The 27,932-nt window shown below is 36.4% G+C and overlaps 1 protein-coding gene across 2 annotated transcripts in view; it reads left to right on the forward strand.

Moving 5' to 3' along the window:
- SUGCT (succinyl-CoA:glutarate-CoA transferase) overlaps positions 1-27,932 on the forward strand; it is a 1,135,530-nt gene that overhangs the window by 432,996 nt on the left and 674,602 nt on the right. For both annotated transcript variants that reach the window (XM_036246586.1, XM_036246587.1), the window contains exon 10: positions 17,452-17,523. In XM_036246586.1, the coding sequence (XP_036102479.1) occupies positions 17,452-17,523 (72 nt within the window). The remainder of the gene's footprint in view (positions 1-17,451; positions 17,524-27,932) is intronic.

Here is a 27,932-nt window from a genome sequence, read left to right on the forward strand (position 1 = left end):
ATCTATTCCTAGGATCCAGGGTTGGTGCAGTATCCACAGATCACATTAAACGTGATCCACTACATAAACATAATGAAGCATAAAAATCATATAATAATATTAATATATGCAGAAAAGATTTGACAAAATCTAGCTCCCATCCAGAGGTGGGCAACGTCTGGCTTGCAGGCTGTATAAGACTTGCAAAATCAATACCAGATAACATCATATCCCTCACCAAATTAGCCTGACTAAATATAGCAGGCTAATTTCTAAGCTGATAATTTTATATGGTCTGCAAATTATGTTATAGACATCCAAAATGGCCCTTGACAGAAAAAAGGTTCTCCACCCCCAAAACGTTCAGCAAAGTGGTAATAGAGCGCTCATACCTCAATATAATAAAGGATACAAATGACAAACACACAGCCAGCTTCATACTCAGCATGGAAAAATGAAAAGTGTTTTCCTTAAGATCAGGAACAAGACAGTGATTCCTGCTTTCACTACTCCTATTCAACATAATATTGAAAGTCCTAGTCACAGCAATCATACATGAAGGAAAAAGAGCAGGCATTCAAATTAGAAAGAAAGAGTATTAACTGTTATTATTTGCCAATGACATAATAGTGTATATAGAGAACGCTAAGGATTTCAACAATCAAAACTCTATTAGAACTGATAAATAAATTTAGTAAAGTAGCATAATACAAAATAAATATCCAGAAATCGAATGCATTTTTATACACCAATAATAAAGCAGCATAAAGAGAAACTAAGGCTCAAAAGCTTCTGCACAGCAAAAGAAGCAACCATCAAAATGGAAAGGCAACCCACTGAATGGGAGAGCATAATTGCCAATGATACATCAGTTAAGGGGTTAATTTCCAAAATATATAGATTGCTCATACAACTCAACAAAAGGAAGACAAAGAACCCAATTAAAAAATGGGCAGAGGACCTAAATAGGCACTTCTCCAAACAGGACTTACAAATGGCCAAGAGACATATGAAGAAATGCTCAACATCACCAATCATTAGAGAGATTCAAATTAAAAGAAAATTAGTAATCACCTCACACCTGTCAGAATGGCCGCCATCAATAAATCATCAAACAACAAGTGTTGGCGAGGGTGTGGAGAAAAGGGGACTCTAGTACACTGCTGGTGGGAATGCAGACTGATGCAGATGCTATGGAAAACAATATGGTGTTACCTCAAAAAATTAAAAATTGAATTTCCATTTAACCCAGTGATCCTGCTTCTAGGAATATACCCTACGAAGCCTGAAACACCAATCAGAAAGAATATATGTACCCCCATGTTTGTAGCAGCACTATTTACAATAGCTAAGATTTGGAAACAGCCTAAGTGTCCATCAGTAGACGAATGGATAAAAAAGCAGTGGTACATATACACAATGGAGTACTATGCAGCTATAAGAAAGAAAGATATCTTATTCTTTGAGATGACATGGAGGGACCTGGAAAGTATTATCGTAAGCAAAACAAGCCAAGCAGAGAAATACAAATACCACATGATCTCACTTATTTGTGGAATATAATGATGATACCATCTGAGGAACAGGGTAGTCCCAGAGATGTGGAAGTAGTGTACAGACTAACAATCCTCAGAAGAGGGTGTGGGAGGGGGAAGAGATAAACCACAGAACTTATATGCATGTACGCACAACTAATGGAGATGGAAAACAAACCTGGGGACAGGGCAGGGAGGGATGGAGAGGAGGGTGTCAATGGGGAAAAAGGAGAAACTTCTGTAACAAAAATAAATAAATTAAAAAAAATGTTTTTAAAAAGAGAAACTAAGAAAACATTTTTATTTGCAATTGCATTAAAAAACAAAAAAAAACTAGGAATAAATTTAAGCAAGGATGTACAAGACTTGAAAATTATAAGACTCTTAAATGAAAGAAACTGAAGAAGATACAAAAAAATGCAAGAAACTACCATGGTCATGGATAGGAAGAATTAGCATAATTAAAATGTCCATCTTACTTAAAGCAATCTATAGATTCATGGCAATTCCTATCAAAATATCAATGGTGCATTTCACAGAACTAGAACAAGTAATCCAGAAATTTATAAAGAACACAAAAGACCCAAATAGACAGCAATTTTGAGAAAGAACAACCAAATTGGAGGAATCATACTCCCTTATATCAAACTACACTACAAGTCTGTAGTAATCAAAACAGCATGGTATGGGCATGAAATCGGATATGGAGATCCATGACACAATATAGAGAGTCTAGAAATAAACCCATGCGTATATAGTAAATTAATATTTAATAAAGAAGTCTAAAACATAAATGTGATAAACACAGTCTATTTAATAAATGCTGTCAAGAAAATTGGATAGATGCATGCAAAAACCTGAAACTAGACTACCTTTTTATAACATTTACAGAATAAACTAAAAATGAATTAGACCTAAATGTAAGACTCTAAACTATAAATCTTCTAGAAGAAAAAATAGGCAGTAAAATCTCGGACATTCCTCTTAGTCATATTTTTTCCCCTGCTATATCTGCTCCAGCAAGATAAACAAAAGGAATAATAAAAAAATGGGACTGCATCAAACTAAAATGGGTTTGCACAGCAAAGGAAACTATCAACAAAATGAAAAGACACACTACTGAATAGGAGAACATATTTGTTAATGATACAGCTGCTAAGGGGTTAATATCTAAAATTTGTAAAGAATTCATACAACTTAACACCAAAAAAAATCAAATTAAAAAATGGGCGGAGGACCCTTAATAGACATTTTTACAAAGTGGACATATAGATGGCCATAGGCATATGAAAAAATATGCTTAATGTCACTAATCATCACAGAAATGGAAATTAAAATTACAATGAGATGTTACCTCACACCTGTCAGAATGGCTATCATCAAAAATCCACAAACAACACGTGTTGGAGAGGATGTGGAGAAAAGGGAGCACTCGTGCACTATTGGTGGCACATAGATTAGTGCAGTCACTGTGGAAAGAAGTATATAGTTACCTTTAAAAATTAAAAAATGGAACTTTCTTATGACCCAGTGATTCCACTTCTGAAATTTATCTAAAGAAATCCAAAACACTAATTCAAAAGAATATATGTACCCCTATGTTCATTGAAGCATTTTTTACAATAGCCAATCTATAGAAGCAACCCAAATGCCCATGAAAAGATGAGTGAATAAAAAAGTGGTGGTACATATATACAATGGAATATTTCTTGGCCATAAAAAGGAACAAAATCATATCATTATGACATCAGAGACCCAGAGGGTATTATTCTAAGTGAAATAAGTCAGCTAGAATAAAAACAGAGTCCCTGGCAGGTTTTGCTTAGCAGTTAGAGCATCAGCCTGCAGACCAAAGAATCACGGATTTGATTCCAGCCAGGGGCACTATCTTGGCTGTGGTTCCTCCTGGCCCTGGTTGGGGTCATATGGGAGGCATCCAGTCGATATGTCTCTCTCACATTGATGTTTCTCTATCTCTTTCTCTCTTCCTCCCTCTCTCCCTCCTGCTCTGTCTGAAGATAAATGGAAAAATATCCTCAGATGAGGATTTAAAAAAAAAAGGTGAAGGGATTGAGAAGTACAAATTGTTAATTACAAAATAGTCACGTTATTCAAAGTACAGCATAGGAATAAAGTCGATAATAGTGTAATGACTATATATGGTGCCAGGTGGGTACTAGAAATATTGGGGGAATACTTTGTAAAGTATATGATTATGCAACACCTGAATGTAATACAAAATAATGGTTAATGTAATCTGTAACTGACAAAAAGATAAAGAAAAAATATTCATTGACAATTTGTGAAAAATATAAAAAAATTTAAGACAGTTTTTATTTTCTTTCTTAACATTGCCTCCATACCCAGTATTAGTAACTAAGTGTTTGAATTCCTAGATGTGTTTGATTTGAAATTAGATTTAATTGATTTTGAAGAACCTCCAAGAAATCTTTGAACATTCAAACCTTCTGTATTGGGAGATTCTGTCCTGTATCTGGGATGACCAGAAATCGGTACATAATATTTTACTCAAGGCTATTCTAAAATTCAAGGCAATGGCTAGTATTTAGAAATTGGTCCTGTGGGATGAAAAAATGGTGGCGGAGTGAATGGAAGCTACACAGACCATCTCCCAGGACCAAACTGGAATTACAACAAAAATAAAAACAAATTGTCAAGAAGGGGCAACCAAAAGGCAGCTTGGAGGACCACATAACCAGGGACACTGACTCAATCCTGGTAGACTTGCGAGGTTGCGAGAGGGTACCGGGAGCCCATAGTCCGCAGTGGCCTGGGCTGGGACCAGCGGACTCTCCTGGGACCAGGGGACTCGGATGGAAGCTGCGCCCTCGGCTGGTTCCTTTGACCTTGGCTGGAAGCTACTGCCGCCTCGGCTGCGTCCGGCAACTGCGGCTGGGGCCAGTGGCCTCAGCTGGGTGCTACGCCCTCGGCTGAGTCTTGCGTACTCACCTGGGTGCTATGCCCTCAGATGGTGCCACAGCCTCGGTCGCCCTTAGCTGGGAGAGCGCCCTAGTGTTAAAGTCCCAGGCTGCTCCATGATGCAGAGCACAGACAGAGTCTAAATGGGCAGCAGCTACTCACCTTGGGCTCTGGCAGAGAGAAGGTAGACTGGACTGGAACTGTGTGGGGACACTTGGGATTTGGAGGGTGCTCACAGCCTTTGCTGAGTGCAGCCACGCAGGACTGGTCATCTTACTCATTCCCAGGGCCCTGGGGAGAGGCAGAGGGCCCTCTGTCTGAGAATCAACCCCACCTGGTGGCCATTGAAATGCTAATTGAGGGCCATTAACAACCAGCATCTGCCCCGCCCTCGGGAAATCCTCTTACACTGAGCACCACAGGGAGTTTTTCAGTCAACTTAGAAACCAAGGTTCTTTAGATGACTGCTACTGATAGCCTCCAGGCAAAAAAGCTAGAGGATAACTACCATTCCCTGGGCTAGCAACTCTAACCAGGAAAGTTAAGACTTGACAGTGGTGTTTAAAGCAGGTCCTCCCTGCCTCATCCAAACCCAGGAGAGGGAGCCACAAACAGCAGAACACCAAGGACCACAGGGAAACTTTGGCAGACTCCAAAGCCCACTGTGATAGCCAAAATGGTGAAAAACAGAAACAAAAGCCAAATGAAATAACAAGAGTCCTCTACCAAAGATGAGATAAATGAAGTGCAGTGAAGCAAGTTAACAGAACTAGAATTCAGAGCCATGATCTTGAGGAAGCTCAACAGCATGTTAAAGGATGTAAGCACCATGAGTAAAGACAGAAATATTGAAAATCAACCAGATGGAAATTAAAAACCACCAAGAAGAAATGAAGAAAGACATATCAGAAATGAAAAACACATTGGATGGTCTAAAGAGCAGAGTAGAGAAAGCTGAGAACTGGATCAGTGATTTAGAAGACAGGGTAGAAAAAATCAACCAATCAGAAAACCAAAAGGAAAAAACGATTAACAAACAGGAAGGCAGCTTAAGAGAACTGTGGGACAACTGGAAACGTAATAATATTCGCATCATAGGAGTCCCCGAAGAAGAAGACAATTAGCAAGTGTTAGAGAATATATTCAAAGAAATAGTGACAGAAAACTTCCCTAATTTGGTGAAGGAAGAAGGCATTCAAGAAGCACACAGAGCTCCAAGTAAGAAGAACCCAAACAGGCCCACACCAAGACACATAGTAATAAAACTGCCAAAAATTAAAGACAGAGAGAATCCTAAAAGCAGCAAGAGATAAGCAACAGGTTACCTACAAAGGAAACCCCATAAGGCTCTCAGCTGACTTCTCAACAGAAACACTATAGGCCAGAAGGGAGTGGCATGAAGTAATCAAGGTCATGAAAAACAAGGATTTGAATCCAAGACGACTCTACCCAGAAAGGCTATCATTTAAAACAGAAGGGCAAATAAAGAGCTCCTCACACTAAAAAAAAGGCTAAGGAAATACATTAGCACCAAACCAGCACTGCAAGAAATGTTAAAAAGACTGCTGTAATTAGAAATAGGAAGAAAAATAGAACCACACTAAACAAAAATGGCAATAAATAAGTACTTATCAATAATCACATTAAATTTAAATGAATGCTCCTATAAAAAGACACAGAGTAGCTGATTGGATAAGAAAGCATGACTCATCTATAGGTTGCTTACAAGAGACCCACCTCACAACAAAAGACTCACATAGGTTGAAAGTGAAGGGATGGAAAAAAATCTTCCAAGCAAACGGAAAGGGAAAAAAAGCTGAGGTAGCAATACACATATCTGATCAAATAGATTTCAAATGAAGGCCATAACTAGAGACAAAGAAGGCCACTACATACTATTGAAAGGATTTATCCAACAGGAAGATATAACCTTGATAAACATATATGCACCAAATATAGGAGCACCAAAATATATTAAAAATCTTCTGGAGGACTTCAAAGGAGAAAACGATAGCAATACAATCATAACACGGGACTTCTACACCCCACTGACATCAATAGATAGATCCTCTAGACAGAAAATTAGCAAGGAAAGAGAGACTCTAAATGAAGCACTAGACCAAATGAATTTAATAGATATCTACAGAGAATTACACCCCAAAACTACAGAATTCACAATATTCTCAAGTGCACATGGGACATTCTCAAAGATAGACTACATGTTAGGGCACAAACTAAGTCTCAACAAGTTCAAGAAGACATATCAAGCATCTTCTCAGATCACAATGGCTTGAAACTAGAAATCAATTGCAAGGAGAATATACAAAGACATTTGAACACATGGAAGCTAAATAGCATGTTATTAATCAATGAATGCGTTACCGAGGAGATCAAGGAAGAAATTAAAAACTTCCTGGAAACCAATGAAAATGACGACACAACACAAAATCTGTGGGATGCAGTGAAAGCAGTTCTGAGAGGGAAGTTCATAGCACTGCAGTCCTACCTCAAAAAACAAGAAAAATCTCTCATAGACTATCTAACCTCACAACTTAAAGAACTAGAGAGCAAACAAAAAGAAAACCCCAGAGCAAGAAGAAGGAAGGAAATAGTAAAGATCAGAGCAGAAATAAATGACATAGAGACCAAAAAAACAATTCAAAGGTTCAATGAAACAAAGATCTGGTTTTTTGAATAGATAAACAAGATTGATGGACCCTTAGCTAGACTCACCAAGAAACAGAGAGAGAGAACCCAAATACACAAAATCAGAAATGAAAGAGGAGAAGTCACAACTGACACCACAGAAATACAAAAGATCGTTAACAACTACTATGAACAATTATATGGCAACAAATTCCACAATCTAAGTGAAATGGACAAATTTTTAGAAACACAGTCTCCCAAAAGTGGATCGAGAAGAGACAGACAACTTGAACAGACTAATAATAACAAAAGAAATTGAAGATGTAATCAAGACTCTCCCAGCAAACAAACTTCAGGCCTGGAAGGCTTCATGGGGGAGTTTTACTGAACATTCAAAGAACTAAACCCATTCTTCTCAAACTATTTCAAATAATTAAAGAAGAAGGAAGACTTCCAAACTCGTATTATAAAGCCAGCATAATTCTAATTCCAAAACCAGAAAATGACACTACAAAGAAAGAATACTACAGGCCAATATCCCTGATGAACATAGATGCCAAAATCCTGAACAAAATACTAGCAAATCGGATCCAGCAATACACCAAAAAAATTATCCACCATGACCAAGTGGGATTCTTCCCAGGGATGCAAGGCTGGTACAATATTCGCAAATCAATGAACGTGATACACCACATAAATAAAATGAAGAATAAAAACCACATGATCATATCAATAGATGCCAAAAAAGCCTTTGACAAAATCCAGCATTCATTTCTGATAAAAACGCTCAGCAAAGTGGGAATAGAGTGATCATATCTCGACTTAATAAAGGCCATATATGAAAGACCTACAGCCAACATCATACTCAATGGGTGAAAACTAAGAGCACTTATTAAAGAACAGGAACAAGGCAAGGATGCCCACTTTCACCACTCTTTTATAACATAGTACTGGAAGTCTTAGTCACTGCAATCAGACAAGAAAAAAATATTAAAAGGAATCCAAATTGGAAAGGAAAAAGTGAAATTTTTGTTATTTGCAGATGACAAGATACTATATGTCGAAAACCCCAAAGACTCCATCAAAATTTTACTTGATTTAATAAATGAATTTGGAAAAGTAGCAGGATACAACATTAATGTCAATAAATTGCTGGCATTCTTATACACCAATGATGAACTCACAGAAAGAGAAACTAAGAAAAGAATTCCATTTACTATTGCGGCAAAAAAATTAAGATACCTAGGAATAAACTTAACCAAAGAAATAAAGGACCTATTCGCAGAAAACTATAGGTCATTGAAAAAGGAAATAGAGGAAGATATGAAAAAGTGGAAGCAAAAGCCTGTTCATGGATTGGAAGAATTAACATTATTAAAATGTCCATATTACCCAAAGCAATCTATAGATTCAATGCAATCCCCTTAAAATATCAACAACATACTTCACAAAACTAGAACAAATACTTCAAAAGTTCATATGGTACCAAAAAAGACCTCGAATAGCCAAAGCAATCTTGAGAAAGAACAACAAAGTTGGAGGGATCAGATTTCAGGTTATACTACAAAGCCACTGTAATCAAAACAGCCTGGTACTGGCACAAGAACAGGCATATACACCAGTGGAACAGAACAGAGAACCCAGAAATGGACCTAAGGCAATATGCTCAACTAATATTTGACAAAGGTGGCAAGAGCATACAGTAGAGTAAGGACGGCCTCTTTAATAAATGGTCTTGGGCAAATTGGACTGCTACATGCAGAAAAATGAAACTAGACCATCAACTTACACCCTGCACAAGAATAAACTCAAAGTAGATAAAAGACTTAAATGTGACTCATGAATCCATAAAAACTTTAGAAGAAACTGTAGGCAACAAAATTTCAGACATCACACGCAGCAGAATTTTCACTGGTACATCACCTGAGGCAATAGAAACAAAGAAGAAAATGAACACATGGGACTACATCAAATGCAAAAGGTTCTGCACAGCGAAAGATACAATCATCAAAACGGAAAGGCTACCCACTGTATGGGAGAGCAAAATTGCCAATGATATATCAGACAAGGGGTTAATTTCTAATATATATAGAGTGCTCATATAACTCCACAAAAGGAAGACAAAGAACCCAATTACAAAATGGGTAGAGGAACTAAATAGACACCTCTCCAAACAGAACATACAAATGGCTAAGAGCCTAATGAGGAAATGCTCAACATCACTAATCATCAGAGAGATGCAAATTAAAAAACTGTGAGGTATTACCTCATACCTGTCAGAATGGCCACCATCAACAAATCATCAAACAACAAGTGTTGGCGAGGGTGTGGAGAAAAGGGGACTCTAGTACACTGCTGGTGGGAATCCAGACTGATGCAGCCACTATGGAAAACAATATGGTGTTACTTCAAAAAATTAAAAATTGAACTTCCATTTGACCCAGTGATCCCACTTCTAGGAATATAGCCTAAGAAGCCTGAAACACCAATGAGAAAGAATATATGTACCCCCATGTTTGTAACAACACTATTTACAGTAGCTAAGATCTGGAAACAGCCCAAGTGTCCATCAGTAGAAGAATGGATATAAAAACAGTGGTACATATACACAATGGAGTACTACGCAGCTGTAAGAGAGAAAGATCTCTTATTCTTTGAGACTACATGGAGGGACCTGGAAAGTATCATCCTAAGTGAAACAATCCAAGCAGAAAAAAACAAGTTTCATATGATCTCACTTATTTGTGGAATATAATGTACATAACAGTCTGAGCAATGGGGTAGTCCCAGAGATGTGAAAGTGGGCTACAGACTGACAATTCCCAGAAGAGGGGTTGGTGGGGGAGAGATAAACCACAGAACTTATATGCATGTATGCATGAACAATGGACATGGACAACAATGCTGGGGACAGGGCGGGGAGGGTGTGGATGGGGGAATCAGTGGGGGGGGAAAGGAGAAACATCTGTAACAAAAATTATTTAATAAAACAAAAAGAAATTGGTCCCCAAAAAGGCTTATTCCCAGAGAAAATATGCAGACAAAGCCAAATAAATTGTATATGAATTTAGCTATTCCTGGGCTCATTTGCCACTTGTTATGCAGTTCAGTTTCACAGATGACAGTGTTCTTAAGTTGTAAGCAGTCTGTGCCTCATTGCCATCTGGCTCAGCCAGCTGTGACCCCATAAGGTGAACTGAACTGTTAGTGATTGGAAGTAGTGCTCTATATTTGTCACAATGTACTATCACAGACCCAAAGTCGCCATTTCAGAAAACATTCTTGTGGCAGTGAGTTAAACTTCATGGAATGTCTTTTTTCCAGTGGATGATGAAGTCTTTTAGCAATGATTACCTTTTGTGGAGGAAAGTTGTGTTAAAAATTAAGTACCTCCAGATAAGCTTGAAGTTTGTGCTCTTTTATTTGAAGTAGACACACTACCAATTGTATGTACTTTATTTAGACCAGAAAAAATATTGATAAATAAATATGCTAGCTTATGAGGGTGATAAAGGAAGTTCAGTTTTTTTGTTTTTTCTATTCAATTGTCTGATAGATTGAGTTGATGCAGAACTTCTAGAGGTCCTCCCGTGGTTTTATATTTATCCAGCTCAGTAGTTAGGACATCATCAAAATGGGTTAGCATGCCTAGAAGCTCAGAAATCAGAGCATCTGGAAAGTAATAGAACTTCCAAGAACAGTGGGAACTCCAGATTGACCCTCTTCTCTGCCGTTACATCTCTATATTTTGTGCTCCTATATTTCACATGTTTACCCCTCGGTCTTTCAGGTATGGTCACAATTTACATCTGAAACTGCTCTAACTAAAGGAACTAAACTCTGAACCTCCATGTTTTCTTGTTTTTACATGTCTTCCAATTTGCTAACATGTGCCATTTCCTTGGAACATCTAATCCCTTGCCAATCAATACTTTCTCAGCCTGAAAAACACCTCTCTCAAAAAAGAGTAAGTTTATCATGAGTAGAATGTGAAGAAAATTATGTAATTTCTGTTTGGTCTCCAAACCAGTGAACCTTGTCACTCTTGAATAAACTTAGCCCATAGAAAGAAGCATTTGCTTCTGTAGGAAAAATACAGTCTGGTCTCCTATGTGGAAATACTTAGTTTTGAATTTGTCTTTTTAAAACTATAGATATTTGTCCCTGATGCTGTTTCCCCATAATTTCATACTGAAGCGATTGCTTTTTTTCACCTGAGGCATGACTTGCTCACAAAAGAGACACCCCAGTCATGAGTGTTTGCAATTTGAGGCTTTTTATTGAGTTCTCCCTGTGATAGAATGCTAGTGTGATATATGCATGGCCTGTTGTCACTTATCTTGCCTGGTATAGAGAGTGAGGCAACCAAAGAGGAGTGATTTGCAGAGTGGATGATGGCCCAGGCACCAGAACATAAGGACTTAGAATGTACTAAGTTCCTTTTATGCAGAACCTGGAATATTAGTAATTACTTAATAATAATGATATTTATTGAGTTCCTAACTTTTATCGGCAACTATTCTATGCCTCTTCTACTGTGGCTCTCACCTCACATGAAATTATTTTACTTCAATAATCACTGAAAGAATCATTTTACTTTCTGAACATCTATAATCTCCTGTTTTCCCACCTTGCATGTTCAATTACTTTTATTATGAGTGTTTTTTGACTTCACAGGATTTCTTATGCACTGACCCCTCTCCCTTTGCCCTATCCACAACCTCCTCCTATATTACTCATTTTGTTCCATATTCAGATAGTCCATGGTTCATTGCTCAATAACATTCTGGGTAATTTTTAATTTTCCTAAACTTGTATCTTTCTGTCATATCCATCTGATAAAACCCTAAATCTATTGAATGTAAATATTCATTTATTCTCTCTAAATGAGTGATGATGGAAGAACATCACTCAATTGGGCTCTCAACACTTTAGTATTTTAATTGTGTTTGTCTGGTTACTCTGCTCTGTCCCTCTCTTTAATGATACATCAGAACTTCTCCACTCTTTTTAGTCTTCTAGTCTCATATCTCCCAACCCTAATCTTATTTGATAGCCTCATCCCTTCTTTCATCAGAAAGTAGAAGTTTCCAGTGGGAACTTCCTCAGTTTCACACTACTAAACTGACCCGGGGATGGTCTGCATCGTGCTCAACCTGTATTCTCAGTACCTTGCTCATTCTTCCCCTTCACAGCCAAATGTCTTTTTTTTTAAGAGAGAATCTTTTTTTTTTTAATTTTCTTTTTTTTTTTTTATTGATTTTTAGAGAGAGGAAAGGAGAGGGAGAGAGAAACATTGATGAGAGACGACATCAATTGGTTGCCTCTTGCACACCCCACATTGGGGGTTTGGCCCACAACCTGGGCATGTGCTCTGACCGAGAATTGAACTGGTGACCTCTTGGTGTGTGGGCCAATGCTCAACCACTGAGCCACATTGGCCGGACCAAACTTCTTAAACAGATGTTTGCATGTGCTATCTTAATTTCCTTAACTGTTACTTAGCCCTTGATCTACTTCAAACTGCATTCGGTCTATATTGTGACATCTGGGAAGCATTTGCTGAAGTAATGAAATACTACCTGTGGACATTCTTTAGTTCCCATCTTACTCTCTTGCTAACTCCTCTTCTGCCTGGACTTCAAATGGAGGTGGCCTTCAGACTCATCCTTGACTCCCGTTTTTTTCCTACTCTGCAGTATAAATTCTTCTAAATGACCTCATCTATGTGGTGGCTTTAGTGATAGGTTATAAGCAAATGACTCCCAAGTTTCATCTACATTTCAGACTTTCATCTGGTCCCTAGCTCTCACTCATTTGAAAGTTCCTCTAGAACTATCACGAAAACTCCTTAGAAACCTAAACACCATCCATGACACCTTCCTCTCCCTTAGACTTCAACTCTCAACCATCATACTCAAGTCATTACCAACTCTAGCAGATTTGAACACCAAAAAATCTCTTAACTGTATTTTTTTCCATCTCTGTTGTCAGGGCCCTAATATTATATACAGCATCTTTAAAAAAAATTAAACTTAAAAAGTTGAAATGATTGTAGATCCACATGTATTTTAAGAAATAACAGAGACAAATTCTGTGTACCCTTTATCCAGTTTACTCTAATGGTAACATCTTGCAACTCTATAGTATAATATCACAATCAGGATATTGACATTTATACATTCAAGTCTTTTTTTTTTTAATTTTTAGAGCAATTTTAGGTTTACAGACAATTTTAACAACAGGTACAGAGATTTCTCATATACCCCATTCCCCCACATATTTAAAGTCTCCTCCATTATCAACATCTACCCTCCCTCTTGCCCCAGAGTAGTTTATTTTTTATAACTGATGATCCTACATTGAAACATAATAACCATTCAAAGTCCATAGTTTACATTAGGATTCACTCTTGGTGTACAGTCCATTGGTTTGGACAAATGTATAATGACACATATCCATCATTATGGTATAACACAGTATTTTCACTGTCGTAAAAATGCTCTGTGCTCTGCCTGTTCATCTTTCTTCCCCTCATCCTGCTCTGGCAACCACTGATCTTTTTATGGTAAAAAAAAGTTTTGCCTTTTCCAGAGTGTCATATAGTTGGGATCATATAACATGTTACTTTTTTAGATTGGTTTCTTTCACTTAATAATATTAATTTAAGATTCCTTCATGTCTTTTCATGGTTTGACAGCTCACTTCATTTTAGTGCTGAATAATATTTTATTGTTTGGATGTATCTATCACAGTTTATTCATTCAGCTGCTAAAGGGTACATTCTTATCAAATGGTCACTTGGTCACACCCTTAATGTTTTATTTTGACCACACTTTTTCATTTTTTACAACATAGATAGGATGAGAAATTTTAAAATCTTGTTTCTGTTTTCTTTTTGCTTAATAATTGTATCTTTGAGTCATTTTTTTTCACATTGTACTATAAACAGCAGGAGCCAAGTTGTACCTTCAATATGTTGCTTAGAAAAAAATTTAGCTAAATATCAAATTTCATCACTTGCAAGTTCTATCTTCTGCACAATATTACAACATCAACACAGTTCAGCCAAGTTATTGGCACTTTATAATAAGGATCACCTTTCCTCCAATTTCCAATAACATACTTCTTGTTTCTACCTAAGACCTCATCAAAATGATCTTTATTGTCTATATTTCTACCAACATTCTGTTCAGAATGACTTAGCTATCCCTAATAATACTGAGGTGTTCTTTATAGTGCACCTCTTTTCTTTCTGAGCTCTCATCAGAATTCCCCTTAATGGTTTGTCCATGGCAATGTGGATTTTTTATTATGTATTTCAAAACCCTTCCAGTCTCTACACATTACCCAGTTCTAAAGATGCTTTCACATTTGTGGGTTTTGTTTTTTTTTTAACAGCAGCACACCTCTTCTCAGTACCATTTTTTAGTCCATTGAAGTTGCTATAACAGAATATCATAGATTGTGTGAATTAAACAACAAACATTTATTGCTTACAGTTGTTTATGCTAGGAAGTTCAAGATCAAGGCACTGGCAGATTTGGTGTCTGGTGAAAACCTACTTCCTTGTTCATAGATACCTATGTTCTTGCTCCTAATACCATCACCACACTGAAGGTTAGGATTTCAACATATGAACTGGGAGGTAGAAATATTTCAGTCTACAGTACAGTGTAGTATTTTTTAGAAAGTTTTTATTAAAATATATTTATTAAATAAACACTGTAGCAATAAAACTGAATACATAAGTATTTAAAACATTCACAATCTTACCTTTATTTCTATAAATCTATTGGGTGATTTTTAATTTAATTGTATTCTTGTGGCTTAGCTGTTATTCAGTCTTTACTTTCCAGTGATCATTAACTAGTTATCTCTGCTTAAGTTTTTAAAAATTATATGTTTGTAAAAATGTATTTCATGGTATGGTTCAAGCTTAAGGAATAAACAGGCATTTCATCATTAATTACAAGAAAATGGACATACCCCCCTCCAAAAAAAAATTATGTAAGCTTGATGAACATGTCACTAATCCAAAATTTTGAAACCTTTTTTACATTATACCTATCCACTCATTGTTATTTCACATCATTTATTCAAGCCCCAACTTCCTCTTCCCCTACAAAAAAGAGCAATCAACCTGTGTACCTTCATAGTTATCAGAGGTTTGTTGAAACATCTTTGCTCAAAAATCCTTTGTCTCTCACTCACAACTCTATTTCAGATTCCCTTTATCAGTAGTTTGAGAAACACTATTGCCTTACATATAAAATTAACTGTGCTTTGTCCTGTGAACAAGGGAAAATAAATGTTTAAAATAGTATATGTGATATCTTATTAGTAGAAGTTATTACCAAATCAAGCAAAAATGTTAATAGAATAAAACTCTGTTATAGTGTTTTTCTTGTGATCCATTCTAGCCACAATTCTACTACATGGAAGCAGTCATTTGATTGATTCATTAACAATTTATAATCATTTATTAACTGTCTGACATTCTTCAGATATCATGTTAGTCCTAGTAGGAAAAAAACAAAAACTAAAGCAAAAACCACAAAAAACAATCTACCAGCCCCAGTTTGCCAGTACTGTATAATTTTCTATGATGATGGAAATATTCTCCATCTATACTATCTAATATGAGAGCCATTGGCCATGCTTGACATGTAGCTAGTGTGTCTGTGGAATTGAACTGTTAATTTAATTTTTCTTATTAACATTTTTTGGGAGGAATAATTTACATACCATATATTTCACCCATTTAAAGTATATAATTCAGTGTTTTTTAGTGTGTTCACAGAGTTGTGAAGCCATTAACACAATCAATTTTATTTTCATCACCTCAACAAGAAACCAATATTAATTAGCGTAGCTCCCCAAATTTCTACAACTTCCTTAGCCTTAGGCAGCCATTAACATTTCTGTCTCTAAAGATATGACTATTTTGGATTTTTCATGTAAATGGAATCAATATGTAATCTTTTACAACTAATTTAATTTTAGTATATTTAATTCAATAGCCACATATGGCTAGTGGCTACCATAGGAAGCAAGCAAACTAAAAGACCAAGTACAGATACTTAAGGAATGTTGAAGGCTGAGGAGAAAATAATCCTGTAAAAGAGATCAGAGATTAACCCACACAGAGATGACAGGTTCCTGGAATATGGGATAGTTACCAGTACTAAATATTAAAGGGATGAGTGTTTTGTGAAGACATGTATGCAGGTGGCACTTTTATATTATTTAGAGATGTAGGGAAGGAAGAAAATTTCAAGATTGCTTGAGAGGAGTGTCAGGATGGATGGAATTTGTTTTGTTGCTGTTCATATTTTTATTGTAGGCATGTGCCCATATGTAGGCAGAAGACAGGGGTCCATTAGAAGTAAAGAGAGTCCAGATGTTTGAGCAGGGTTCTGGAAGATGTTAGTTAAGGTAGTATCAAAGTCATTAGTCTAGGAGTAAGCCCTGCTAAGAAAGATAGAGGTCATGTTTCTTAGAGGCAGGAGCAAAAGACAAAAAAGTAGGCAAAGATATAATTTATCATAAAAAAAGAAGGAAACTAAAGGAATTTATTTACTTAAAGAAAGTGGGAACAAGTCTTTCTGAGGGTAAAATTTGGTTCCTCCAAATCTACTGTGATCAAATGTGGAAAAGAGAGTGCTGAGTTCTCCAGAGAGGGTAGGACTATGGGACTTGGAAATGTCAATGCCTTACAGGTATTGCTGTCAAAATTAATGTGTCTCCAAAACGGGACAGACATTTTCAGATATATAAGCCACAAGAATTCCAGGATCCAGATATGTCAATTTTCACTTATTGAAAAGTGAAAATTGTGCAAAAGTTTGCATCTGAGGTTTTCAAAGGTGAAATGTAGTTCCATCAGCATATGCATCCATCCTTTTTCTCTTTCTTTTCTTACTGCTTTTATTTTTTCCATGTGTTCTTAGTTTTTAGAAAACAAGGTACCCTCTTGCTTTGCCCTACAGGAAAAAATGGAAACAAAACACAAAACGTTGGGAAAATTCAACATTAATCCATATTGTAATGATTACAGAATTTTACATTATGAGTTGTAATAAAATTCTAGTATTTTCTTCATTTTTTCAAATTATTCCTTTCTCCTCAAAATGTAATAACAGTGGAAAAGCCAGAAAATACTTTGAAAGTCCCAAATGAAAGCCACTATGCAAATATAAGTGTAAAGTATACTAATTAGTTGATATTGACTTAATAGTATTGCTTTAGAAAAAAACTTTTTATATAGAAGGTTTAGAAATTAAAGTCAACTTTTGTGGTATTCGCAATATATAAAATTATATATTTATGTATGTATTTTTTATTGTAGGCTTTTAAAACCAAGGATGGATATCTTGTAGTTGGAGCAGGAAATAACCAACAGTTTGCCACCATGTGCAAGGTAATTTGTAATCACTGGGATGGGATGCAACAACTAATTTAGTAAAAAGCCAGGATGGTTTGATTTTGCCTAGAACAGTGTTGCTACGTATATAAGCAACTCAAGAACCTCCTGTGTTAGACTTAAGTGTATGCCATTTTCATACTTAGAAATGCCAAGTACGGGGTCTGAATCAGCACTGTGACTTGTATTATTGTTTTGTTTTTTGAGATGTATTTTGCAATGAAGAATCATAGTAACTTAAATTATTCTAAAACTTGACATGTCCACCAGTCCAAAAAAAAAAAAAAAGGAAACAAAAAAAATTTAAAGGGATCTTTATCATCAGGTTATTTTTCTTTCCTTCCTCCCTTTCTTTCCTTCCTTTTTTTCCACAACATGAGATCTAATTAGGCCCAAATATAATTTATTGCCAAATTTATTTCATTTATCACTAGAAAAATTTTTAAAGATTAAAATTAGCTTTTATTTAATGAGTGCCTTTCTACAAAATTTGTTTTATGACTTTAGCAAATAAAGTATATAAAAAAATGTTGCTTCTCAACAAGGCCTTAAAAAGGGGTCTTGGAATCATTTAAAATAATTTTATGTTGATGATGCTCTTATTTTTTAGCATTACTTAGGTATTTTTAAAAATTTGATGTTTTTGCATTTATCTCTTTGGTTTTTTGTTTTTATTTAATGCCTTAGGTTTCAGTTTACTTTTTCTAGTTGTAATGCCAGGAATATAATCTAGTTTTTTTTAAAAAAATTTTTTTCTTGCATTTACACAAAGGCCTCACCTACTGAGGATGTTTTTCCTGATTGAGAGAAGTTCATTTTTTTGTACTAAACATACTACCATGGGTTTCAGTTTTATTAAAGATGCCTGTGAGTTCCTTATAGGAACCTTATTTATTGCGGTTAACTTATTAAGTATAAAAATTATTTATTATTGTGCCTCTTTTGTATGAGAGGTTAACGAGCAGAGCTAAAAACCACAGCAAAGTGGTGGTAAGTATTACAGAGAAGGTGACAAATGGAGATAGTTCCTATTGGAGGAAGGGCTGTAATATCTGAGGTGGGAAAGAGGAGAACTTTTATAATGGTTTCTCTGAGTAACTGTAGAGAAAATTGATTCAAACATTTGATCTGGGATCAAAGAGTCTTTATTGTGAACAGTCAATGTTAAAAATATGAAACATACGGAAGCTGTTGCCTATGAAGTCATTTGTGTACTCTAGCTCCAGAGATGTAAAAGCCAATTCATTGCTATAAACGAGTACAGATTTTCTTCCTGGGCCATATGTTTTAGAGTTTTCTCTCTCTAGAAAAGGTGAGGGAGCAGGGAAGAGAAATTACTGGTTGACATATTCTTTACTGTTGAAAATAACTATACTGAATTTTTTATTTTGATTCATTACTGCTGATAAATTTGAAACTTTTGAACTTCCTCATAAATATCCATAAGAGCATTTTTTATTTCAAAGCAGAATATTTGCCATAAGTTCTAGTACTAAAATATGAGTTATTGTTGCATGTTATGACACATTGTTTAAAAGGGACTATAAGAGGGCTTTGGAGAATGGCATACTGACCTTGTTTTTTCCATATGTGAATTGGGAATGATAATTCCTATTACGAGTCATTAAGACAATATCTATAAAATTCTGAGACCTTCAGGAAAAAAATTGCGTGTAAGATTTTAATGCTATTTACATAATTTACTAGGCATCTTGAGCAAACACTGAAATCTGATTGGCTCTTTCAACATTCATAATTATATCCTTACATGTAAACTTGTCCTAAAAACTTTTCACCTAAGAAATATCACCTGTGTCCTTATTTTTCTTTATTATTATCTTTAAAATCCTCACTTGAGGATATGTTTTTATTCATTTTAGAGAGAGAAGACGGGAAAAGGGGAGAGAGAGAGAGAGAGAGAGAGAGAGAGAGAGAGACATCAATTGGTTGTCTTCCATATGCACTCCAACCATCAATGCAAGTTAGGTATGTGCTTTGACTGGGAATTGAGTCCATGACCATCAGTGCATATGGGATGATGTTCCAATCAATTGAGCCACACTGGCCAGGGGACCTGTGTTGTTACTTTGATGCAAGATTATCTCCCTCCCAACTGTAGTAAGTGAGTTTCTTCTAAATCTTTTACTCAAATTTATCTCATACTAAGAGCTTGTCATTCAAACTAGCTATATAGAAGATGAGATCCCCAATTTTTGACAGTGAGCCCATCAAAATTGTTCTTTTGCCAAGTAAGGGCTGCTTTGAAATATAAGGTCACTCTACTTCCCTACTTCCTGTGGAAAAAATGTAGCAATATTGTCTGCCATGAATGAGTAGAATTCACTTAGTCTTAATCTCTTTCCCAAATAGAATTTGATATACTGGTTAACTAATGCTACTTGGGGAGGTTCCTATTAGGGAGCTTTTATTGTCACGGATTAGAGTGAGGGCAAGAGGATTGGGTTCAAGGCTTGGGGTTGAGGCTATCTTCCTGCATATAAAGTGAACCTTGGTTTATAACAAGTCCTACTTTATGATCCTTAACATGATACAGAAGAGTAGGGAATGTGGGCATATGTAAGCTATTTTAAGCTGATTGATGCCGACGCTAATGGGTATTAATATTTGAAGTATATTGACATCATTTTAAAAGTCATTTGGACTTAAATTTTCTTTTATTGGGGGCAATATTCATGGTCTCAACTTCACCCTGCATAGACAATATCCTTGAGCTCCATTACCAAAGATTTTGATTTAGTATGTCTGAGATGGAACACAGGAAACTTCAGTTTTAATAATCATTGTAGTTGACTTTGGAGTAAGAGGTCTGTGGACATTATAACAATTCTAAGGCATTCTGTTTGCCTTGAAACTAGTCAGATGACCTCTGGTAGGGTAGTTAATCTTTGCTAAGCATTTGTGTACTCATGATAGAATGAAGATTATAATACATAACTATAGTAATTTATAACTTTTGGGCTTTTATATGAGAATAGAAAAGTGAAATATTCAGTACAGCCATGGCTCACAGTATACTCTTAAAAATGGCCTTTATAAAAAATTAGGTGTAGAGGTTTTGGTTCTGGGTGAGATGGAGTAAGCACACTTCTCCATATCTCTTTCATGGCACACAGTAATAAAATCTGGAGATAATACATGGGATAGCAGATAAGCAGGAGCCAAGACTCTGAAGAAGGGAAACGTTGCTCTTCATCACTGAGCTATGATTCCCAAAATAGAGGAGTGAATGATTGCTCTCTGTCCTCCCACTTGGCCTCTGCCTTGAAAGTATGTTGGGGAGTAAGGTAACTGGTGGGGAGCTTCAGGGAACTGAAAAGAGATTGCAGAGAGGGAAGAACTTTGGAAAGCAATCCTTGGAATTGTTTGTGAAGTCCTGCACTCAACCTTGAACTATTCATACACTGATCTGATCCTAATCAACACAGTAAGGATGTTGAGAACTGAGTTAACAAACAGACTACTGCCTAGGCTGCAGCTTGACCATTAAGTGGGGCACATGTGATACAGGTTTGAATACTACTGCAAAGGCTTTGAAAACTGAACGAACACTAGAGCTAAAACACACAGAAGATCAGTTGGAATTTGTAGCCTGGACCTAACCGGGTCGACTGCTTGCTAAAAACAATAGCAACAATAATTTTCTGTAGAATTTAAATAAGAACCAGAGGTTTGTAATGTAATATTCAAAATGCCCCAGACACAATTCAAAATTACTTAGTACATGAAGAATCAGAACTTGCATGAGAAAAGACAGTTAATAAATGTCCATGCGAAGATAACACAGATGTTAGAATTAATTTGCAAAAGCATTAAAATAGCTATTATAAAAATGCTCTAACAAACATTGTAGTCACTGTTGAAATAAATGGAAAAGTAGGCCATCTGATCTCAGATGGTAGTGTAGGAAGAACCTGAACTCACCTTCTTCTATGAATACATCGGATTCACACTTATAGGCAGAGAAATTCCCACTGAAGAAGAGCTGTGGGCTAAGTGAGCCTTCTTCACAGGAAATGTGAGAGAGACAACATAGAAACAGGTAAGAGACACAGGGTATCATGGGAAACCCACCTCAACTCAGAGACTGGAAGTAGGGAGGGATCACTGAAGGACCCACACACAGACTTGTTCAACCTGGAGCACATTAATAAAACATTGGTTTAAAGGACACCTAGATTATATGTGAAGTAAATATATTTACTAATCCTAGAACTTTGCCAAACAGGAGGGCAAGTGCAAGAACTCTCTCTAATGTCAGAGACACTGAAAGTACCCTTTGTTTTGCTGCCACTCCACCTTGATTTCATGGGCACAAACAAAGTCTAGAAGCTCTAGGCATCTGGTCAAGGCCATTTCCATGTGCCCCAGACCACATACCTACACCAGCTCTGTGGCTGGTCCCTGGACTCTCCGTGGTACATGCTCCCTTTAACTACAACTCAAGTCTCTGTGCAGCTTGTCCCCTGGACATACTGAAGCCTCTGGCTGCTCCAAATATAGCTCCAACTGACCTCCAAAGTGGCCCTGGCTCTGCTTGCCCGCTGGTACCACCTGTGACAGACCCAACTAAAGACCCAGTTAACCTGCCAAGGCAGCACAGGTGAGACTTGTCTCTGGGAATCCCTCCAGACAACACTTTCTCTAGCTCCAGGTCCAGCTCCAACTGGTCTGCCAAAGACACACAGATGCATGCTGTTTAAAAAGGGGCTGCTCCTACATAAGACCACTTCTTAACTACCAGGAGAGGTTGCTGTTTTACCCAATTGAAAGATAGCAAACATTGAGAGATAGCCAAAGTGAGAAGACAGAGAAACATGTTCCAAATGAAAGAACAGTACAAAACTCAGAAAAAAGAACAAAATCAAATCGAGATAAGCAGTGCATCAAATAAAGTGTTAAAAGCATTGGTTATAAAAATACTCAACAAGTTCGGCCGGTGTGGCTCAGTGGTTGAGCATTGACCAATGCACCAAGAGGTCGCCAGTTCAATTCTTGGCTAGGACACAGGCTCAGGCTGTGGGCCTGATCCCCAGTGGGGGGCATGCAGGAGATGGCCAATCAATGTTCTCTCTCATTGATGTTTTTATTTCTTTCCCCCTCTCACTTCCTCTCTCTCTAAAAATCAATAAACATAAAAAAATACTCAACAAACTCAGAAAAAGAAAAGATGAACTCAGTGACTATCTCAACAAAGAGACAGAAAATATTTTAAAAAACAACAATAAGGACTGAAGAATATAATAATTGAAATGAAAAACACACTAGAGGGAATCAATAGTACATTAGATGATGCATAAGACTGAATCAGTGACCTGGAAAACAAGGTAGTGGAAATCATACAATCAGAACAGCAATAAGAAAAAGAAGACAAATGAAATAGTTTAAGGGACTTTAATATCAAACAAGCATTCCAACATTTACATCATATGGGTAACAAAATGAGAAGAGAAAAAGGGACAGAAAACCTATTTGAAGTAGTAATGCCTTAAAACTTACCTATCCTGAGTAGGAAACAAACATTCAAGTCAAGGAAGCACAGAGAGTCCCAAACAAGGTGAACCCAAAGAAGTCCACACCAAGACACATCATAATTAAAATGTCAAAGAAAGATAACGAGAGAATCTTAAAGCAGCAAGAGAAAGCAATAGGTTATGTACAAGGAGGCTTTGATAAAACTGTCAGCTGGTTTTTCAGCACAAATGTTGTAGACCATAAGAGAATGGCACAATATAATCACAGTGATGAAAAGGTGAAAACATACAACTAAGTATACTCTACCCATCAGGGTTATCATGGAGAATTAAAGGAGAGATGGAGCGTTTCAAAGAAAAGCAAAAGCTAAATGAGTTCATCACCACTAAACCAGCATTACATGAAATATTAAAGGAATTCCTTCAAGCAGAAAAGAAAAGGCCAAAACTAAAAACAAGAAAATATAGGAATGAAAAAAAAATCAATGATAAAGGCAAATTTTATAAAATCATTAAGTATATCAACCAATTATAAAGGTAGTATGAAAGTTAAAAGAAAATAGTAAGAGCATGTGCAACTCCCATAATAAATCAAAGGGTACACACAAGATATAAAATATGGCATCAGCAAGCTGGTGTGGCTCAGTGGTCAAGCATCAACCCATGCACCAAGAGGTCACTTTTGATTCCCAGTCAGGGTACATGCCCAGGTTGTGGGCCCAATCCCCAGTAGGATACAGACTGGCAATCCCCAGAAGAAGGCGTGGTGGGGGAGAGATAAACCAAAGAATTTATATGCATATATGCATGACCAATGAACATGGATGACAAAGCTGGGGACAGGGCAGGGAGGGATGGGAGGAGGGTGTCAATGGGGGAAAAAGGAGAAACATCTGTAACAAAAATAAAATAAAATAAATAAATAAATAAATAAATAAATAAATAAATAAATAAATAAAATATAGTGCTTATAGGATGCATTTGAATTTACATGACCATCAACTTAAAATATAAACTGTTATAAACATAGCTTGTTATATGTGAATCTCATGGTAGCCACAAACAAAAACCTATACTAGATACACAAAAAATAAAGACAAAGGAATCCAAACACATCACTAAAGAAAGTCATCAACGTATATGAAAAGAGAGTAAGAGAAGAAGAATGGAAACGAGAACTACAAACACAAATGGAAAATAGTTAATACAATGGCAATAAGTACATACCTAACCACAATGAATCTAAATGTAAATAGACTAAATGATGCAATCAAAATACATAGTGTGCCTACAAGAGACTCACTTTAGACTGAAAGTTGCACAGACATAATAAAGTGAAAGGATGGAAAAATATATCTCTATGTCCTTACTCATGCTGTTGAGCTTCCTCAAGATCATGGCTCTGAATTCTAGCTGTGTTAAATTGGCTAACTGCTCCACATTGATCTCATCTTCGGTGGAGGTCTCTTGTTATTTCATTTGGCTTCTGTTTCTGTGTTTCACCATTTGGGGTATCACAGTGCGCTTTGGAGCCTGCCTAGGTTTTCCTGTGCCTATTGGCGTTCTGCTGTTTGTGGCTCCCTCTCCTGGGTTTAGATGAGCGAGGGAGGACCCACGTTAACCACCACTGTCAAGTCTTACTTTTCTGGTTAGAGGTATTAGCCCAGGAATGGTACTGTTATCCTCTAGTTTTTTGCCTGGAGGCTAGGAGTCCAGGTTACTTGAAGAGTTTTGTGTTGTTAGTTTATTGAAAAACTCCTTCAGGTGCTCAGCATAATGGGATTTTCTGAGGATGGGGCAGATGCTTGTTGTTAGTAAGCCTCAATTTGCATTTTAATGACCCACTGGGTGGGGTTGAATCTTCGAGAAGGGGCTGCTGCCTCTCTCCAGAGCCCTGGGAAGGAGCAATATGGCCACCGTCCTGTGTGGCTGCAACTCAGCAAATCTCTGAGCACCCTCTGAATCCCGAGTGTCCCTTCACAGTTCCAGTCCAGTCTGCCCTCCCTCTGCCAGAGCCTAATATGAGTGGCTGTGGCTATTTTAGCTTCCGTCCCTGCTCTGCACTGTGGAGGCGCCTGGGAGTGTAACCCGAGGGTGCTGCTCACAGCCAAGGCCACTGCCGAGCTGCTGACCATGGGCTCCCAGCCCTCGTCTCTCGCCTTTGCAAGCCTACCAGTATCAAGTTAGTGTCCCTGGTTATATGGTCCTCGCAAGCTGCTTTTCTGTTGCTTTTTCCCATCAATCTGTCTCTGTTTTAGTTGTAATTCCAGTTTGGTCTTGGGAGACAGTCTGTGTAGCTTCCATTCACTTTGCTGCCATTTTGAAATCCTCACTATTCTTATTCATCATTTTATTGTAGGTCCTAGCTACAGCAATTGGACAAGAAAAAGAAATGAGAGGTATCCAAATTAGACAAGAACTAAAATTGTGACTTTTTACAGATGTCATGATAATATATATAAAACCTTAAAGATTTAACCCAAAACTATTAGAACTAATAAATGAATTTATTAAGTCACAGAATACAAAATTACTATTTAAAAATCAGATTAATTTATATACACAAATAACAAACTATCAGAAAGAGAAATTAAGTAAACAATCTTATGTACAATTGCATTAAAAAGAATGAAATACCTAGAAATAAATTTAACCAAGGAGGTAAAATACCTGTATTCATAAAACTATAAGATACTGAAGAAAGAAATTGAAGATATAAATAAATGTAATATGCCATGCTTATGGATTTGAATGTTAATATTGTTAAAATGTCCATACTACCCAAAGCAATCTCCATATTCAATGCAGTTTTTATCCAAATGCCAATGGCACTTTTCACAAAAATAGGACAAATCATCCTAGCATATATATGGAATCACAAAAACTCTGAATAGCCAAATCAATCTTGAGAAAGAAGAACAAAGTTGGAGGTATCATGCATCCTGATTTCAAACTGTACCACAAAGCTATAGCACTGAAAACAGTATGGTTCTGAAACAAAACAAGACACATAGGTAAATGGAACATATTACAGAACCTGAAATAAACTAGGCCACTTTCTTATACGTTATACAAAAATAAAGTAAAAATGGATTAAAGACTTGAATATGAGACCTAAACCATAAAATTCTTAACAAATCGTAGGCAGTAAAGTCTTTGACATCGGTTTTAGCAATCATTTTTTTTTTTTTTTTGGTTATTGTTCTTTGGGCAAAGACAAGAAAATTAAAAAAAAAAAAAAGCAAATAGGACTACATCAAACTAATAAGCTTTTGAACAGTGAAGGAAAACATCAACAAATAAAAAGGCAATCTACTGAATCAGGAGGAGTTGTTTGCAAATGATATAATTAATAAGGGGTTAATGTCCAAACATATATAGATTTCATACAATTCAACATAAAAAAAAATGTCCAAAAGAAAACATTAGCAGAAGACCTGAATAGACATTTTTTCTAAAGAGGACATACAGATGGCCAATAGACATATGACAAGATGATCAGCATTATTAATCTTTAAGGAAATGGAAATTAAAATCACAATGAGATATTACCTCACACTTGCTAGAATGCTTATTATCAAAATTACAACATATAATGAGTGCTGGTAAGGATGTTGAGAAAAGAGAACTCTTGTGCACTATTGGTGGGATTGTAATGAGAGCAGCCAGTATGGAAAACAGTATGAGGATTCCTAAGAAAAATTACAAGTAGAATTACCATATGACCCAGAAATTTTTCTTCTTGGGATTTATCTGAAGAAAAAAAACATTGATTCAAAAATATTTTGGCACCTCTAAGTATCTTGCAGCATTATTTACAATAGCCACAAAATGAAAGCAACACAAGTGCCCATCAATAGATGAGTGGATAAAAAAGCTATGGTACATATACGGAATGCAGTGCTACTTACTCATGAAAACGAATAAAAATCTTAGCTTTTGCAACAGCATGTTTGGACCTAGAGGGCATTATTCTAGGTGAAGTAAGTCAAACAGAGACAGACAAATGCATATAATTTCATTTATATGTAGAATCTAAAGAATAAAAAAAACAAAGTAGAAACAGACTCAGATACAATTTTCAGACTCATAGACTGACAGTTTTCAGAAGGGAGGGGTTGTTGGGGAACTGGGGGAGATTGAGATATTCAAACTGGTAGTCAAAGAATAGTCAGAGATGTAGATTACTACATAGGAAATATAGTCAATAATATTTTAATAACTATGCGGCTGGGTGGGCTTGAAACATTGAAAGGACACTCTGTAGAGTACATCATTTTCTAACTGTGTTGTACTTCTGAAACTAACACAGAACACTGTTGAGTGTAAACTGTAATTGAAAAATGATACATGATAGATAGATAGATAGATAGATGATAGATAGATAGATAGATAGATAGATAGATAGATAGATAGATGATAGATAAAATGGAGAGAGAAGTGAAGAAGATTCCCTGGTATAAAGAGAGCATCTCAATGGTATAATTTCTCTTTGAAATGTTTTACTTTTTCATTTTCTTTAGTAATAATAAAGACTGCATCACTCTCCCGTATTTTACAAAGTGATAGCACATGCAGTACTCTTTCTAAATATCTCCTTGTCACCACACCTGATCCAACAATTGGTCTCAAGGCTTGAGAAGGAATCAAAATCTTACCCCCTCCCTAAAAGTGAATACATTATTATTTCATGAAAAAGCAAGTGCCTTCACTAAATCACAGGTTAAATTTATAAATCTGTCCTCACCCAAAATATACATATACATACATATAACACTACTCTGTGACTGTACTCAAGGGTAACTGGGATGCTTCATGTGTCTTTCTCTGTTGTTGACTTAGAAAGTGTTAAACAGTGAGTCAAAGTAATTATCCTTTTGTCTTCAGCTCTGTTGACTTTGAGAATGTTTCTAG

This window comes from Molossus molossus, unplaced genomic scaffold (genome assembly GCF_014108415.1).
Source record: "Molossus molossus isolate mMolMol1 unplaced genomic scaffold, mMolMol1.p scaffold_m16_p_7, whole genome shotgun sequence".
In the NCBI taxonomy this organism is placed as follows: Eukaryota; Metazoa; Chordata; class Mammalia; order Chiroptera; family Molossidae; genus Molossus; species Molossus molossus.